Source organism: Magallana gigas, chromosome 4, assembly GCF_963853765.1.
Source record: "Magallana gigas chromosome 4, xbMagGiga1.1, whole genome shotgun sequence".
NCBI classification, from domain to species: domain Eukaryota; kingdom Metazoa; phylum Mollusca; class Bivalvia; order Ostreida; family Ostreidae; genus Magallana; species Magallana gigas.
This window is the reverse complement of record NC_088856.1, coordinates 45558193-45576877: the sequence shown is the minus strand read 5'-3', so window position 1 is coordinate 45576877 and position 18685 is coordinate 45558193. Positions and strand designations below refer to the sequence as shown.

The 18685-nt window shown below is 34.2% G+C and overlaps 2 protein-coding genes across 2 annotated transcripts; one reads left to right on the top strand and one right to left on the bottom strand.

The window, feature by feature from the left end:
- Nucleotides 1-565: 565 nt before the first annotated feature.
- LOC105323610 (transmembrane protein 209) lies at nt 566-13346 on the bottom strand. Its single transcript, XM_034451685.2, has 16 exons — nt 13247-13346; nt 12882-13023; nt 11768-11826; nt 11198-11329; nt 8944-9137; nt 8078-8507; nt 6891-6983; nt 6123-6292; nt 4881-4943; nt 4574-4670; nt 4038-4163; nt 3456-3550; nt 2393-2507; nt 1870-1967; nt 1318-1391; nt 566-932 (listed from the first exon to the last, which is right to left on the bottom strand). The coding sequence occupies exons 2-16, from the start codon at nt 13016-13018 to the stop codon at nt 881-883; spliced, it is 1935 nt and encodes a 644-aa protein (XP_034307576.2). The 5' UTR covers nt 13019-13023; nt 13247-13346; the 3' UTR covers nt 566-880.
- Nucleotides 13347-13498: 152 nt separating this feature from the next.
- LOC105323611 (U6 snRNA-associated Sm-like protein LSm3) lies at nt 13499-17037 on the top strand. The gene is made up of 4 exons (XM_011422679.4): nt 13499-13551; nt 14399-14509; nt 15799-15894; nt 16860-17037. The coding sequence occupies exons 1-4, from the start codon at nt 13531-13533 to the stop codon at nt 16941-16943; spliced, it is 312 nt and encodes a 103-aa protein (XP_011420981.1). The 5' UTR covers nt 13499-13530; the 3' UTR covers nt 16944-17037.
- The last annotated feature ends 1648 nt before the right edge of the window (nt 17038-18685 follow it).

The window sequence follows — 18685 nt, the reverse complement described above, 5'->3', positions numbered from 1 at the left end:
TTGATGAAGATAGTGTTTTGTAAAGTCCATTAGCCCTGAAAATTTGAGCAAAAACCGTTCAGAAATGAGCACGATATGAAGCCTCAAAGTTCGCGTCTAGGAAGAAAAAAAAAAAAAAGAAAAATAAGAATAATCTTAACCCGCACAATAATAGAAAGGTCTTCCGTTGGAAACGGAAGACCTTAATTAAGACATAAAGACAAAAAACTCCATCTGGATGTATTTATATAAATATATTTTAGAGTGTTTTCTATTAATTAATTAACAAAATCTGTAAGGATTACCTCCCTTACTTTTCAACATTAGTGTACAATATATAGAATAAGGAAAATGAAAACTGTCATAAAATCATTAAATCTTGTCTGATCTTAAAAAAAATTGCAGGTGCACATCTTCAGATGGTGTTCAACATATGTACAAATTTTCAAACTGTTCCATGCAGTAATAAAAAATTCTATAGGGGGGACAAAGTTGCGTCTACAGACAGACGGACAGACGGACAGGGTGAAACCAATATACCCCCCTAAACTTCGTTTGCGGGGGTATAATAACTAAAATGACAAAATGAATTTCTGCATCATTTATTTGAAAAGGTGTCTTTAACCCAATGCATCAACATAAATGCATTAAACAATGCAGTGATTCGAGATCTTTTGGACTTCAACAACATTAAAATCCATTGCCAAGAAACAAATCTAATAGCCCTACAATGACATGCTGAACAGGTTGTTTCTGGTCTTTGGCACATTTTCTTGCTATCCCCATCTTTTTTGTCAAATCCTAAACCCCGGATAGAGGTTTATCTCCATCAACCTACATGTAACATAAGCCTTCTGACCGATGACGGATAAAACAGAAATTATTTGGCACTGTCTTCTTATCACTTGAAAATCCATGTGATGTTGACACCTGACATCCCTAGGTTGACTCGTCTACAAAAAAGATACATCATACATCAAAAGATTATCATAGAATTTGAAGCATTTTGATATTTCAGAGCTACATGTACATGTACTAGTATTTTATGCATTGGTGTTAACATGAGCGTTGGTGAAAGGTTACTATGGAAGAAAACTAGCCCCCACCAAAGTTAATGCTTCCGAATCCATGTTCATTATAACTTTAGTTTATTTTTCTTGTAAAATCTCTCTTCTTGTAAATCTCTCTCTCTCTCTCTCTCTCTCTCTCTCTCTCTCTCTCTCTCTCTCTCTCTCTCATGCTCATATTAAGTGTCATTTTTCTTTTTTGATGTGAGTGACCTCAGGACAAAAATCCCTGATACAAACAGGATAACACTACACCCTACAGAGCACTCACCCTAACATTCCGTGCTCCTTCGTGTCAATGTGGTGCAGAAACAACAGTAAGGCTTGAAACATATTATTTCTCCCCTACAATACAGGAAAGCAATGCATTACTTGAAATGATTCCATTTAGGATTAAATTGGCTGGACGGTCAACAAAACTAACCATCAGATCTACCGAAAATTATAAGATACGATTTATTAACCAATAAATTCAGAGCTCACAATTCTGCTAGGTTTGATTCATAGTTTGTTCACATGATTTTATAACATTCAGCTTAAGATTTTTAACTTGGTATTTCCTGTTCAGCATTTAAAATGTAAATATAAGAAAAAATGAATCGTTATTTCCTTCATTTAATAACAAAATCACTAAATCTGAAGACACTAAAATATATTGCTGATATGAAATATTAAAGTGGATTTTTCGAAAAAACCTGTCAATATTATCACCGCCAAAAGAATTGATGTAACTTAATCTAATTGAATTACCAAATTTGAGACAGTCACATCAAAATTACAATCTATATGATACATTTCATGCCATACACAGACGCCATCTTACTTTGGGTATTTGATGAACTGTCTTCCCTATCACGACTTGGAAATGGGGCGGACTTATGGATGACTGATATATACACACTGTGTCCTCTTTGTCCAAATCTGTTAAAAAAAAATTGACGGAAAATGTTAACAGCCATTACAGGCACATATTCAAACCAAAAGATCAGGTGACAAAATCAACCAATCAAATTACAGAAGTTGCAGAACAAACACTGATGCAGGACAAAACAATTCTTCACATGAGCTACCAGGTACATTGTTCCTTTCAGCCCCCAAATACACAAATACAGGGTTATTTTCACCATGTGTAGTTTCGCCCTTTCACACTTGCAAACAGTTTCGCCCCATCTTGAATTCTCCCATACACAGTTGTATTTGCAGTGAAATAATTTGAGACTTTGGAATTTGTCCAGCCTTTAATTTGCCTGCTGACAACGAGGTGAAATTGACAGAAATAAAACAAAGGCAAATATTTCCCTGTGTACAGTATTCTTGTTTTTTTTTTTAACTCTTGGTATACTCACTAGGTTTATCTGGTGTCTTAATGAAATGTTGCGACGTAAAAGTTTTTCCGTCGGGGTATTTAGGCTGAGCAGGAAGCCTGGAGTCCATATATGTACAGAATAAATGCATCACCAGCTGAAAGAAAGAAATCGCACGATCAGTCTAGACATCGAGTCAAAAATACATGGCTAGTCCGAATAACTAATTCTTTAATTCATGAATAGAATATAATTTCTGTATACCGGGTTATTTTAGCCCCATGTAATTTTCGCTGTTCTACACTTTCAGTTTTGCCTCGTCTTGAATTTATCCAGACTATGAATTGATTTGAGATATTAGAATTCACCCAGTCTTAAATTCGACCACTGACAACAAGGGCGAAACAGGCGAAAATAAAACGGGGGCTAATATTTCCTTGTATACGGTATATTATAATGCGCATTTCACATTGTTTTGAAAACATCTTCAAAAATACACATGAAAAATATAAGTGCACTACTGTCTAGAAATATCGGAATAACTAATTCTTTAAATCATATATAGGCTAAAAGTTTACGAGTGCATTTCACAAAATTTTGAAAAATGTGTTAAGAAATACACATGAAAACCATCAATGTATTACTGTCGAGCAGTATTTAGATTTGAGAGCCTGTGTCATGAATTGACTATGCTCTAGTGGTGAGAAAATTTCCAATACAAATATTTTGGCAAATCTTGGATTCAAAGTGTTCAATTCTAGAGGTTTATTTCTGGTTTTTTAATAATTTTTGGGAATTAACATCTGTGGTACATGTATCATAGGAGCACATAAATATTTATGAGAAACATTTTTTAGACTTGAAAAAAAAAATAACCAGGAAAAATTGCCGCATTAAGAGTATAGAGGAATGAAAATTTTGAAAAATGCTAACAAAACCTAAACTCTGCGCACATGTGCTTAATAATAAGATTAGCAATTATCTGAGTAACAAAAAATTCTAGCTGCATTTGATCTTTTTCCATGAGAATTTCTTAACTCTCAAGAACCTTAACTCTTGTCTTAAAAAAAATCAATCTAAAGAAAATAAATTAGAAGAGACATACTGCAGCATCCGAGGGCAGGTGCTCCCCCCATTCCTTGCCATAGTCTCCCCCAGAGTTCCAGCAAAACTCTCCCATGCACCCATCCTTCCCCAAGTCTGTAACAGAAAATGGCTGTAAGTTAGCAACTTATTCTGATGTGCATAAAATCATAAATTTTCATTGTATATTGACATAATTTCACACACACAAACGCACGCACGTACGCACGCACACCTCATTTGATGTTGAGGGATAAATACATATGTGATGAATAACAAAAATATTCCCCACATCCCCATCATTAAACACCAGAAATATCACCGAAAGTTATACAAATCTTATGGAGTATATATACATGGTCTCTTCAAATATTTGTGAACATCAATTTTCATGAATTTAATGAAAATCACAATGCAGGAATACAGAAATTTGTGGACAATGATCTCATCAATTATATGACATTTGTGTTATCATGTAGAAATTGCACTTCGATGAATATTTACATGTAAATTCATGGATCATCTCAAAAACTAAATCAATGAAAAGTTAACTGGTTTCAATGGAACTACAGTATACAATGTGTTTACTACCGGTACACAATACCTTTAATTCTCTTGACTAGATACTCCTGGTTTGAGGAGAAATCCAGATAAGGCACCACGGCATTGAGGGTGGGTACATAGGGGCCCTTCGTCAGAGCCAGCTGCTTCAATGTCGAGACCCCCACCTCTACAAAGACACATCAAATTTATCATTATTTTACTGTCAAATTTTACACATAAACAATTAAATAATAGATTTCCAAAGACATTACTGCTTAATTATTTCTTTCTTTTAACTTTTTCTTAAATGTTATTCCACATACACTATTTTTTTTTTCTGAGCTCATAAAAGAAAAGTAAATCCTTGTCTTTCTCAATGAAAATAATAACAAAAATAAGTATTTAAATCACACATGTGAACATACATAAAATGGTACAATGCTAAAGCATGTACAAACTTTTGAATTAATACAAAACGGACAACACTCTTTACATGTTTGCTTAATTTGATACTTTGCTATTCACAAGACAACGTATGTGTTTCAAAATACAACCTGTAATAATATAACAAGTACCGGTAGTAGGGGTGTGTTTTACCTCCAATTTCGGTTTCCTCTGACCCAATTCTACGTAATCCAGCATTCACTTCTTCAATCTCCTTACGTAGGGGTGATACAATGGTCAAACATATCCACTATATCACCAAAAAAAAAAATCATACAGAAATCAAAATACATGTACATTGTATATTATCATACTCCATCATAACTTTCAAAATTTGGTAGTTTTTTGTAAATATTTTTCAAATCAATATTTTTAGTCTACTGGTAAGTTATAGTAAATTGCCCCTTTTTTATATCAATATACATACACTGTACCACGTACATGTATTTATTTTTCTAACCTTTCTGAGCCGCTCGACCCACAAAAAGAGGTCGTCCTCTGTCACTCCTCTTTTAGTCCACACCTGGAAAAAAAAAATTCTCAACAGGTGCTGAAATTTCAAACATCAATATCATTACAAATTTTTTTGCTCTGTCAAAATGCAGGGGCTACTGTACCGATCAGACCCATCCTAAGACCAGAGTAGACCCTAACTAAACCCTGGGTTTACTTTTTGGGTTAACTTTGGGTTTACTCAAGAATTGCTTTTGGGGTCAACTGTACGCACTGAAGTGTTAAGCAGACCTGTATTTTATCTTAGCACTCACTGCCTGTAATTCCTGCCCGTTGTATATTCAAAATACACATGAAGCGTCTGCTTTCAGCGATTACATCTGATCGGGTTTACCTTGGGTTTACTGGTATTTTTTTCTTTTGCCAAATATTGCATAAATCAAATACATTCGTCTGGATACCTCCTCTCAGATTTTTATATAAGAAAGTTCTTTATTTTATTATAAATTGAATATTTATCAGAGACTCTCATTGTAATTGTACTTTAATTTGTACTTTATTTTTTATAATCTATTAGGAAAATGCAAGACAGAGAACCATTTGAATCATTTCTCTATCGTCTAACCTGCAATTCTAGTAAACCCTGAGGAAACCCAGAGTTAACCCAGTGTTTAGTTGGGGTTTATTTTCCTTGTATATTCAGAATACACATGAAGCATCTGCTTTCAGGGGTATACTTCTGATCGGGTTTACTTTGGGTTTACTCTGGGTCCACTCTAGTAAACCCGGAGTAAACAAAGGGTTTAGTTGGGTTTTATTTTCTGATAGGTTGGGTCTGATCAGTACTGTAGGTTAATGAAAATTATCAACAATCTTAACAAACCAACAGTATAATGGCCCTTCAAATGCGTGGGTCCAGTATTTACTTTAGGCCATTAGCTCATAAGACAGTGTTGCTCAATCTGTCAGCCCCCTATCCACAACTCCAATAAAATACCAAACCATGTATATATAATGAAACAAAACAAAAACAGCCCTGACATAATGACCGAATTTAAAATACATTCATTTGTGACCAATTATGATTTGAAATGGCTAATAAAAAGTATGACGAAATATACATTCGTCATCATTATGCTTCATAATTTTTCATAAGTGTACATATATACGTTTATTTCATGACCCTCTTTAATGCTACAGCATAAGCATGTGAAAGTCGGAATTAAACAATAATCTGGCTGAAACTTACGTCTTCCCCGTTGTAGGAATTTGATTGGTCGTTGTCGTTGTTGGTCGTGGTGAGGGAGTGAGGCGATCGACTCGCCAGCTGGTACACATATTTTTTCAGGACGTGAGTATAATCCATGGCCGTTCTCCCATAATTCCAAAACGAAGATCCACCAGAATTTTCTGGGGAACCTGTTAATATCACAATGTTGGTGAATGCTTTGAAATTCAAAAAATATTTTTTAAAGTGTAAATCCTCAACATGATTTTTTTTCAATCATCACTTGCTGGTCCAAGAATTAATCGTATATCTAACACTTATTATATACAGTTCAAAAGTTTGAAGGAAGGAAGAGAAAAAAAATTATTGTAAATTCCTTATTTCACACGAGTACCAGTGCTCAATTCTGCAACTCAACTTTTGCATCAAATCGCGAGAATACAAAAATCGCAAAACCGGAATTATTATTTCATTTTGCTTCCATCTGTCGGAAAAATAAAAGTGAGATTTTTAAAACATTTTGAGATCTGCTTCTTGCGATATTAAACATATCTTAATTCCTTGCATTTAAATAGGAGTCTACTTGCATTTAAATAGGAGTCTACAGTATTTTTTATTTATCAAACAGAGCAACAGAAAGACTAAATTCTAGGACATATATCAGGGTAATTAATAACCCAGGACATATCTCAGGGTAATTAATAACCCAGGACATATATCAGGGTAATTAATAACACAGGACATATCTCAGGGTAATTAATAACACAGTAGGAGAGGACCGTGACTTACTGAGAGCTGACTTGATATACTCTTTCTCGTCCTGTTCTCGCAGGTACTTGCTCAGTGAGTGAAGGTCGGTGATTCTATCAAACGACGAGGAGGCTGTAACAAACATACTCACAGAATAAAAGTGCTGACATATCAACATAATCGTAAAATTATTACATGTTACTCTGAAATATAAACATACCAATAGAAATATAAATATTGAAACATCAAAACTTAAAAATCACATACCGGTACATGTACTGTTGACAGGTATGTGCAAAATTGAAAAGTCTGATTGAAAAAAATCAAGAAAACATGTCCATTTGAAGTACTGTTATACTGTTAAGTGAAATTTGTATGAACAATAACACATATTTTCACATGAAATCTAAGTGAAGTGAAGATGCTATATAGTTTGAAAATGTTTAATTAAAACTTTTCATAAGAAATTTCTGCAAAACACAATAATATTTCTTTATTTCTTTATTTACATTTGGACTACGGAGCTAGGTATATGCCAGACTTATTGTTTGATTTTTTGCATTAAACATATTTGATTTTTTTTCTTACATATTATATCAATATAAAATTCTTCAAATGAAAAATACATATTAAACCTTGTCAGGAAAAAATAATACTCTTTGGTCATTGACAGAAATGCAATCCTTGAATATTGTGCAAAAATGCACAAAGAAAGATAACTGCAGCATTATACATTGTAGTACATATATGTATAGTCTGAATTACCTCTAAAGAATATGGGACTTCTGTCTTCATAAATTTTAAGAATGGAGGAGTTTATCACAGATGTATCTCTCTTTGTCACTGTCTTTGTTTTATCAATCAATCATTTTTAATTTCATATTTAGGCTCAGGAACAGAATATTTGAGTAGTGCTTATATCAAAATACCAATGCACATAATATGAAAGAATGGTAAGTTTTGATCAAAGAAGTTTAACTAGAAAATAAGGTATAAATGACAGGACATCCTTGCAAATCATTTTCAAATCATGCTGAAGAAAGAAAGGAAAGATGAAATCTGAACAAAATACAATGTACTCTTCAGCAAACATGTGAATTTTAACCTCAGTTGTGTATGCAACTCCTTTCAAACTAGCTAACACACAAGCAGGATACTTCAATCTGTCCAGCTTCATATAAGTGTAAAATTTATTAAAAAGAACAAGTAAACAGACGACAACATACCTGCAGCATTTTTCATGGTTTGCGACAATGTGTGTCTGGATCTGAGCCCACTGGTGTCTGCCATTCCTGTCTGTGTCATTCCTGGAGATCCAGATGGGAATCCAGATAGGTTTGGAGAATACCCTGTCACATAGGGAGAAAATCCAGATACATTAGGACTTGGCGTATACACTGTTCCTGGACTAAAGCTGGATACGTTTGGATTGTATCCGGACATATTGGGACTGTAAGTGGATAAGTTTGGGCTGTATCCAGATAGATTGGAACTATAGCCTGATAAATTCAGGGCATGTCCAGATAGGTTTGGACCATATCCTGCTAGTTGAGGACTGTAACCAGAGACATTGGGACTGTATCCAGATAAGTTTGGACTGTACATGCTTGGAGAAAACTGGGAGAATGAGGTTCCAATGTTTCCACCTGGGGATCCCTGAAAAAAAAAATTTTTACTTAACAAAATAACATTTCAATGACAACTCGGAGTCCATGGCTCTGAATGTGACTGGAACAGAAGAGAGGCTGATTTTTTTCTTCATACAATAATGAATATACAATTATTTTATGCCTTGAAGGGAAACAATCTGAAGTATTGTCCAGTGGCAGGAGAAAAGACCTGAGGAATTGTTGGACAACAAATTCCAGGAACATCTCCCCAACCTATTTTCCCAATTAGGCATGAAATAATTGTTTTATTACCTAATATTCTACTACAATTTGACTTAGGGTAAAAGATTTTCAAAAACTGAGGTACAAATCATCCAAAACCTAGAAATAGTCCATACTCATTGATTTAAGATGTAAAACTTCTTTTTTCAGCAAGCAACTACAGTAGTCAGTTGGATCATTAAACAACAACTGTTACTCACCCCTGGGGAGGAGTAGGGGGACAGGTTGATGGAATGACTGCTGTAGTTGATGGCCCCGGCCCCCAGGTTGGTGGGGGTCAGTCTCCCGCTGGATGGGCTGGACTGGGGGGAGGGGGCTGTCACCGAGAACACCAGGCTTCTCTCACTGGAGGGGGACTCCGGCAACTTCCTGGGGGACACCTTGAATCCATGATCTGCAATTAAACATAAACACAAAAACATTAAGGTTCTTCCACAGTTTTGTGAAAAATTTTACCAAACAAGCGCAAACTGGTAATTTTTTTAAAAAGATATGATATTCTAGTATGTGTATGATAGATATTTTTAATATATTTGTGCAACAAAAGTAAACATAAGTCCCTCTTAATTCAAATTGGGATCTGCAGGTTAATATTCTGATGCCTTACCCACTGCGTTAACAAAGCCAATCAAATGTTTTGATATCAACATTTTGTCATATCACAGAAAAATATCCATGTTGGGACACACTGACAAACAAAGTATACGTCACAGGGTGAAAGGAAACATTATCTACCTATTTACTGGCTATGAGGACAATAGTAATTTATTTGTCCATGAAACAGAAACTATTCCAGAAGCACAGCCAAGGGTAATAGTTGTTGTTGAGGGGGACAAACTTGCTATTGACCAAAGAGGGTGTTGTAGAAAAGCTGAATTCTTACCTAACATGGAAACAACCTTAAATATCCGTAACGCTTGAAGAGTCGTATCTTAACTAATATAAACACATTATGAATACACAGACAACTATATTTACATATGCAAACATTTTACGCAATTTCTATCGAACATGGCAACCGCCATTTCATAAATTGTGTTAAGGTGGAATGCTACATGCATATTGGCACAACATGTCTAAAATCAGTTTGAAACACCATATTGTTCCTGATTGATAACATACTGCCGTAGTTCAAGACAGCTATACACAGTTTAATTGAACTCTACTAACAAGGGAGATAAAATAGGAATGATATCACCAAAACACTTAGAAAATATGTCAATTTTGTTCCTGTATCAAGCACACATCTTAAAAATACACATAGGTTTAATGAAACGATTTAGAAAAACCATATTATCCTTTACCCTGTATAACACAATAGTATAGAATACATGGAAAGTTCCTCTTGTCACATCAAATAAGAAGTTGAATTTTTTAAACTTAAAGCTGACATGAATTCATAAATACGCACTATTTCCCTTTTACATGCATCTCCGACTACCGCCATATTAGTGTAGATTTCTATTGTTCTGCTCATCGCTACACACCCCCTATATAAGGCCGAGAGCACTATTCATGCTTCACCGCATTCAGTTATTTCATACACCCGAACACGTTACCTTGGACGAAAAGCCGTGTAGAAATGCATTTTGAAGAAAGATAAAATGACTGCACTGGCAAAATATATCCAATAAACGACGAAACAAGACAGACTGAAATCCAGGCGCAGATACTTATAAAATTCCTCCATAATTGTGGACCGTTTACCTGTGTATGTTATAACAGCAAACATGCGCAAACCACACACTGTGGCAGATCGAGCAATATCAATGATTGCATGGATTTTAGAAACGGAGCGTTTTTTGTAGAAACAGTTGGAAACGATATTACGTTGTTACTTTCTTGGATTTACAATCATTTATCTACTGTATTGGATGTAGTGCCGCCGGGGTTTTCAAAAAGACGCAGACGTTATTCACTCTGTATGAACGACACACGTGTTTGATGTGAATGCGAAGTGATGCAGCACTGTCTGTGCAAAATAGTAAAGTTATCTGGAAATCCTTTCAAAGAATAAATATATTTTGTATTTCATTGATTGTTGTTTTCTTTATTTTTTACTACAAACATTTTACTACAATGTGTAGTTCATGAAATTAGAAGTCCGTGCATACTGAATGCCTCGATCAGAAAGCAACCGACCGTAACTTTCTCGACCGGTATATATACCCCAGTGGCAGTAGAGGAGCGATCGAAACTAATATGGCGACCAAATGCTTTTATGAATTCATGTCAGCTTTAATACATTGTATATAAAATCAATATGCAGAAATGGACTTTTAACATTTGATTTATTTCAACTGCTTTAATACCAGTTAAATGTAAGTCTTAGACAAATTCAATATTCAAAGCAAGAAAAAAGAAACACATATTATCAAGAATGCAATTCATTAAACACTGAAATTATGAATTCAGGCCTTAAGAAATGAAGTCCATGGAAAACATTGCACTGACCTGTGTCTTTGATGGCGAGTAGCTTTTTCTGTGCGGGGGTCATGTCCACGGAGGTGGAGGATACGTAAGGTCGTAGATACAGACAGAAATGGAACACCGTGTTTAGCAACAGCAACAGGGCTACTCCACATTCTGAAAATAATCAAAGTACTGAGAGTGCTACATATACAGCAACAAGGCTACTCCACATTCTGAAAATAATCAAAGTCCTGGGAGTACTACAAAATATTGTAAACAGTAACAAGGCTACTCCACATTCTGAATATAATCAAAGTCCTGAGAGTACTACAAAATATTGTTAAAAGTAACAGGGTAAATAACTTCATATTTTGAGAATAATCAAAGTACTGAGAGCAACAGTAATAGTAACAGAGCTAAACAGTAAGGATAGTAAAGAGCAATGATAATAAAGAGTAACAGACCAAAAGAGAGAAAATCTCTTATGTTCTAGGAATGCAACTTTGTTGGTGAACAAAAAGTTTATGATTGTATATAGAATAAATTTCAGCACAGTTTAATGGCAATATGCTGGCAAAGCTCATGCTGAATGCCAAAAAGTTAATGACTTACCTATATACCAAAGTATGTGTGTTTTCAAGTCAAAATGGGCCCTCACAGCAAATATGGTTCTATCAAAATTAGAGGAAAAAAACATTTATGCATATTCACTGAATAATCCAAATTTCATCTATGAATGTAATTAGAACAAATCTTTTACATGATTCCGATATCATTTGAATAAAATCATTTAACAAAAATGATGAAATGTATATCAATTTTTTCATTACAATGAATAGAAAGGATATATAGAAGATATCCAAAAAGCATTACAAAAGACAATTGAATCATTGAGTATTGTGTGTCTTTGTCTGCACCATACAATAGGAGCAAACAAATACTTAATTTGACTAGATCCATTAGTTTCAAAATATTCATTGGCTGCAGAACTGTAGTTTTACAGGAAATTTAGGTTGACAGACTGCATACATTCAGTCAATTAACATGAATTTTCTGGTAGAGCTACAGCTCTTATCTTCATACGCACTTTTTTAAGTCAGATTTTCGATTGTGGAATCACAGTTTTCCTGAACATCAACATTATAAAGGCTAACCTTTGCCTTATAAATTTGGGGGAAGGGAGACTAAGGTACGGTTTTGGTAGGTGGGTTGCCTTGAGAGAGGTATTAGGGAAGGGATACGCTTAAGTTAGAGGTAGTACACTGTCCATCCTGCATAGGGCGTTAACACAGTGACTACCTCTGCTGAGGGTTTACCTCTTAAGTAGATTATATACTAGTAGCTAGAGCGTGCCGCAGGTATTCACTACCACCTGAATAAGGCATAAATAGTGTTTACCTCTTGGTATTTATCAAGTTTCATTCCCGGCCGACTGTATCCATTTTTTGATTTTGCCCCAAGTTAGGGAAGGCCTTTTTGTTAATATTTGTAGGCCAATTGTTATCACCAATCATATTAGAGAGGAAAAATATTATCATTTTATATTTTTATATTCAACCTCCAGACCTTAGAATTGACTAGGTACGGACCCCTCAATATGTTACAATAATAAGAGCAGCCGGCTAGAAGAAAGAAACAGTCTAGGATTTTGCTTCTCTATTAAATGATCTCGCTATCAACATTCTTCTATAATTAAGTAAAGGTTAAGAGAGATTATACTCCTTACAGTTCTAGGTACATCAGAACAGCCAGGCAGAGGTTGACTAGACTCCACATCAGGGAGGATCTGGCTTGTCTCCATGTCTGCTGTTTATTCCACGTCTGCCATACCACGGGGTCAAAAAAGGTTCCGATTTTCACCATCCTTTCTGTAATTGTTAACCCTTGTCACAAACTATCTTATGAATAATGCGTGAAATTATAGAAAATAATCATGATGATCATGAAACTGCGTGAACAAATCATAAGTATTGTATAAATGCAAATAATTTTAAGAGATAGAAGTGTGGAAATTGAACAATGAAATTATTTTTTGGCATTTAAATATCACAATAAAAGAATGGAAAGTTTTTAACGTGATAAACATCTTACAGCGCGCTCTCTTTCCAAACACGCCAAACTTTCAATTTGTAAACTTCCGCAGAACACTTTTTTCAAAATATACAAAAATGTAATGTTCTGATATATTTGGAAAATGTTAAACACTTAGAAATATAATTCTGAAATTAAAAACTGTATGTTTTAATTGATATGATAAACATGTTTAAATTAAAATATGAGGATATTTTCTTAAAAATAAAAAGGGAAATTTATGAATGTTTATAAATTTTTCCGTTTATGTCCGCATTTGAAGATTGTTCTTCATTCAAATAAAAATGGCTGACGATCAAGAGCAGGTACTCCTTATGTATTCAAAATGTTAAACCTACCATTTCTTTAAAGCTTTTAAGTGACGACAGCTTATAGATAAACGTCATATCAATGACTTATTAATATTGTGTTGTGCACTTGCTTTTTCATTTGAGTAATGTGACCTTCTGGTTATTTTTTAAAATCACAATTTAGGCCTACATGTGCAATAATGAGCAAGTTGCAGAAAACCGGCTTTTGAAGAGAATTGTTGCAAGTTCTTTCTGATGTAATAAACTAGACCGAATTTTGGATGATAACTACAACTACGTTCAAGCTGAAGACCATTTCATTTGAAAAGTGTGGCTCCAGTCTACCTAATGAGCAACTAATAATTATACCCTCATCAAGCTAATGCTATAGTCTCTCCCAAAATATTTATGCAGCACATTTGACCAATTTTTAATAAAAGTAAACATACCGATGAAAGAAGTGAAATTGAAATCAGATATTTTCGTTGACACATTGTCATTTTCAATCGGGAAAATTCACAGGAACAAGAACAGATTTCTTGCAGAGATTTTTTATGGGGAATGTTTACATCTTTTCTCCATAAAGTGGTCCCTCAGAATAACTTGAATAATTTTGCAACATTATCATCTGGATCTGCTGCAATACAAAATCCCTGTATATAAAGACATCACATTTTTTAGCTGTGTATCGTTTCCCATTTATATCCCAAATGAGTTATCATAGCCAAGGTAGATAATTCTTCCCAACTTGTTAAATGAAGAGAAAATGCATGGTGTTTATTTTATTACTTTGCAGGTTCATTTTTTTTGACATTGAAAAAAATTATTTTTGAAAGCCTTTTTTAATTTTTTTTTCCTGTAGCAAGTTCCAGTGCAAAATGTGGAAGAGCCGTTAGATCTGATTCGACTTAGTCTTGATGAAAGAATTTACGTGAAAATGAGAAATGAGCGAGAATTACGTGGAAGATTAAATGTAAGTGTTGATATTCATATTGCTTCTTTCTCCAGGACTGGAACCTATAAGATTCAGACATTTATTTCAATATCTTTTAAAAACCAATGAAAGTTTAATGAATTGCAGAGACAGCTGATAAATTAATATTGGTTTTTTTTTTTTTTGTACATGTTGTAGTACATGTAGTACAATTTACTATTGCAAGTCATCATTGAAATCAAAGGTGATTCAAAATTATGATATCAAAATTGTTCATGTCTTGTTATGTATGGAATTATGAATAACTTTACAGTACACGTACTCTTCAATTATTGCTGATATCTGTAAAACACAGCAAGCAATGAACAAAACATTTGACAAGGGGCTAAAAAAAATTGATAGCTCAATAGTCTGAGACAAGCAGGGATTGTTTTTCTGTTTCTGAAATGGGACTTGCAGCTATTGAATCCGGAAAAATCATCAAAATTTTGGCCATTTGAGAAAAAATACTTGTCTATCATAACTATGAATTATATTGACTTGTTTTAAATCTGAATGTTTAGAGTTTTATTATCATTAATTATTTTGTGTTCTTTTCTCCTACTTTATAAAATCCTAAATAAAAATTATGGAGGCAAAGTGCAGGTTCAACTGGGACTTTAAGGGCTCTAAATGCTCTTCAAGCTGCATTTGTACAATGTATTATTCTTCATTGTTCAAAACAAATTCTAGCTGAAAGCCCACGTCCCGTGATAAATAAATGATTATTTCTAAAAGGCGTAGCCCTGCTTAATTATTCATGTATATCATGATATTTTTACCCATTCAACAGTCAATTCTAATTTCCTTGACATTGATTCCATGATACATGATATGTTCTCATGTCCAGTTATAAAAATTTTTTTTATCTAGCACCTGTTACTAAGGTTTTGTCAAATTGGCACCCCTTTTATATGAATCTCACAGTTACAATTTAGCTTCTTATCTTTTGTTTTTAATTGTGTCCATGTTATGAACCAGAATAAGCAACATTATGGAAACATTTTAACATTAAACAAGCTTGAACTTTGGGTAGTTGTATCAAACAGCAAATGAATGTGATGGAGACCAGTCTATTTCATTGCTAGCCACTCAGCCAAAGCTCTTTGAAATCTGAAATGAGATTTGTGCGGCTTTTGAGATAAGACTATACAATAGGTACATATTTCGCTTGAAACGGGGTCATTTGTAACTTGTTTTGATGGATGGAACAGAGAGCTACGTCCTACTGAAAGTCCGAGATCTTGTTTTAATTGTTCTATCAACCTCTTCATTTCTTTTTCTAAAAGGCATACGACCAGCATCTGAACATGATTCTTGGAGATGTTGAAGAAACGGTTACAACAGTGGAAATTGATGAGGAAACATTTGAGGAAATTTACAAGGTCTGTTTCTATATATTTATTTGACCTTAGAATCTAAACTTTCGTAATAGGGATTTTTCATGTTTAATTCTACCTGAAAATGATTTTTAGCTACCAATTATTAATTCGCAGGAAAAAAATCCAAATATTTTAGATAAAATACTAAATATTATATACCTATTTACTGGTTATGAGGATGATAGCAAGTTTATTGTCCCCCTATACATCAACTATTTCACAAGGCAAAGTCGAGGGAAATAGATGTTGTCGAGGGGGACAATAAATTAGCTATCGTCCAAATAGTCAATAAAAAGTTTTTTTTGTAACTGAAGAAAACTTTATTTGTCGGCGGTGCAGGTTTTTTTGATGATAAAGAAATTAGAGTTATCAAACTTTGAATTTAATGTATCAACTCATATTATGTCAGACATGTTCTCCAAGTTAAAAAAAAGAGGGGGGGGGATCAATGACTATTCACCATGGGCAGATAGCACAGAAACTATAATCTCCTACATATCTCAATTTATTTGGAGCTCTTCTTTTCAAGGAGATTAATATTGGGTGTTCTAAAAATGGATTTGACTATCTTGAAATGGTATGGGACACCTCCATATTGTGACATATTGTTTATCGATTTAAACAATGAAATCAAGTATAATGTTATAAACGTTTTTTTTTTTACCAAACATTGTCATCTAAAAACCTAGCACAAAGGGTGAGAGCCTTCACTACGAACCTGCAGGTCACGAGTTTGAATCCCGCTAGGGAATTAAAAATTTTTATCTTTCCAAAAATTTTTGAAACTTATTTTTTGGTTAAAAAAAGAAAAAAAGTAAAGTTTTAAAATTCTATACCAGTAAAAGTATTTTGGTAATTATGCACTTTTATCTTCATTAATATTGGTTTACTGTGACCGTTTCTAGACACCTATATACTATTTACCTGTAAAACATGATGGTCTTATTTTTTTCTGATAATTTTTTCAGACCACAAAGAGGAACATCCCCATGCTGTTTGTTCGGGGGGACGGGGTTATCCTGGTCTCACCTCCAATGAGGACCGGGACTTAGAGGAAATGGATTTGTGTTCAAAATTCATCAACCATTTATGTACATACCAAAACTGTCCATTGATAATCATTAAAATGACATACAACACACTAAACTTGTTTGATTTTAAATTATTTAAAAGTAAAAGATTGGATTATCAATGATATTCCATGTTTTTTTCATGGCTGGAATGTGATGATTTTTCAAGTTGTATTGTGTGTTCTCCGTTCCTTTTTGCCAGAATATGTATAAAACAGAGCAGTAAAATATTGGGCACCATATTCAGGGTCATAGCATGGCGTTTTTTAAAGTGGGGACTCAGAAAAAAGTTTGAGGATAAATAAATAATAAATGCGTATGAACTAAAAAAAATACAGATTTAGGAAAAGGACTAGGTACTCATTGTTCTAGGTACTTTTGAATTAAAAAAAAAAAAGTAGCGACCAGGGTCTCCCAACCCTCCATCTTTGCATTGTTCATCATCACCCCACCCCCCCCCCCCCCCAAACCCCCCCCCCCCCCAAAAAAAAAAAAACCAGCCATCTTAATTGAAATTCAGAGGGGAAGTTATGATATCTAATATTTGACACTTGTAGTAAGCCGTTAGAAATTCCCAAAGCTTGAAAACTTGCCCTGTTCACGGACCCACAGTATATAAAACTCTGTAAAAACCAGTAAAATTAAAAAAAAAAAACCCTGAAAGGTAATTGAAAGGCCTATCGCTGTCATTCAATCACTTTTCCAGACCTTTCTGTACTCTTTCAGTTGTTTCATCCCGTTAGAATTATCCGACCCTATTTCGACCTCCAAATCCTAATTTTTTTTTTTCTTTGCTTTAATCAGGGACGTGTACATGGTGTAGCATGGGTGGGGGGATGGCTTTTTCTAGCAGCAAACATTTCTCTTGCATATTAAATCTAATACTTATACGTGTAGGAAATTGAATTATTTTTTAAGGATTTGCCCCCTATTTTGGGAGAATATACGAAATTAACAAAATTGATTTCAAAATAGAGGTTTAAGTACTACATGTACATGTCACGGTGTTAGAAAGGGAAACGTACTATAAAAACCCCCTTCCATGGATTAGGATTCTGTAGGTTAACGATTTTTTGGTTGTTGTTTTACAGGGCGTTTTTGAAAAGAAGTGGCTAACGATAGGCCTTGACCTTGTACCATTGCATATTACGACACTATGCAATAAAGATATATACGACCCTATCTGTTACGTTTTTCTCTGTAACACCTTGACAGAGCCCTATTCGGCCTCATGACCTTGTACAAAGGTGTTGGCTAGGTGGAGAACGAAATACAACATACATATGTTTAGTAAGAATAATAGTTGGACTCCGAAACATTTCACAAACGATAATTTTCATTCTTTGGACATGAAAAAGGTAACGTCTGAGATCACTGTATCTGAAATTTCTGTGCAGTTTGTGTCGATTCCGCTTTTGTAACATGATTAAAAAATTATGATTCCTTATTGATGAATTAGAGCTGGTGCTTCTCAACAAAATTAAAAAAAAAAATCAGGTAGCTGCAAAAAAATAAAATAAAAAACCAGGTAACTGCAAAAAAAAAAAAAAAACCCCAAAACCCCCAAAAATCAACAACAACCAAAAACAAAACAAAACAAAACCCAACCTAGGAATTTCGTTCTTTGGCAATGGGCGACGTTGTTATTCGATTTGAAGTTGTTGGTTGTAGCGTTACATGGCGTTTGTTGAAAAGGAGTGGCTTACGATATGCCTTAACCACCA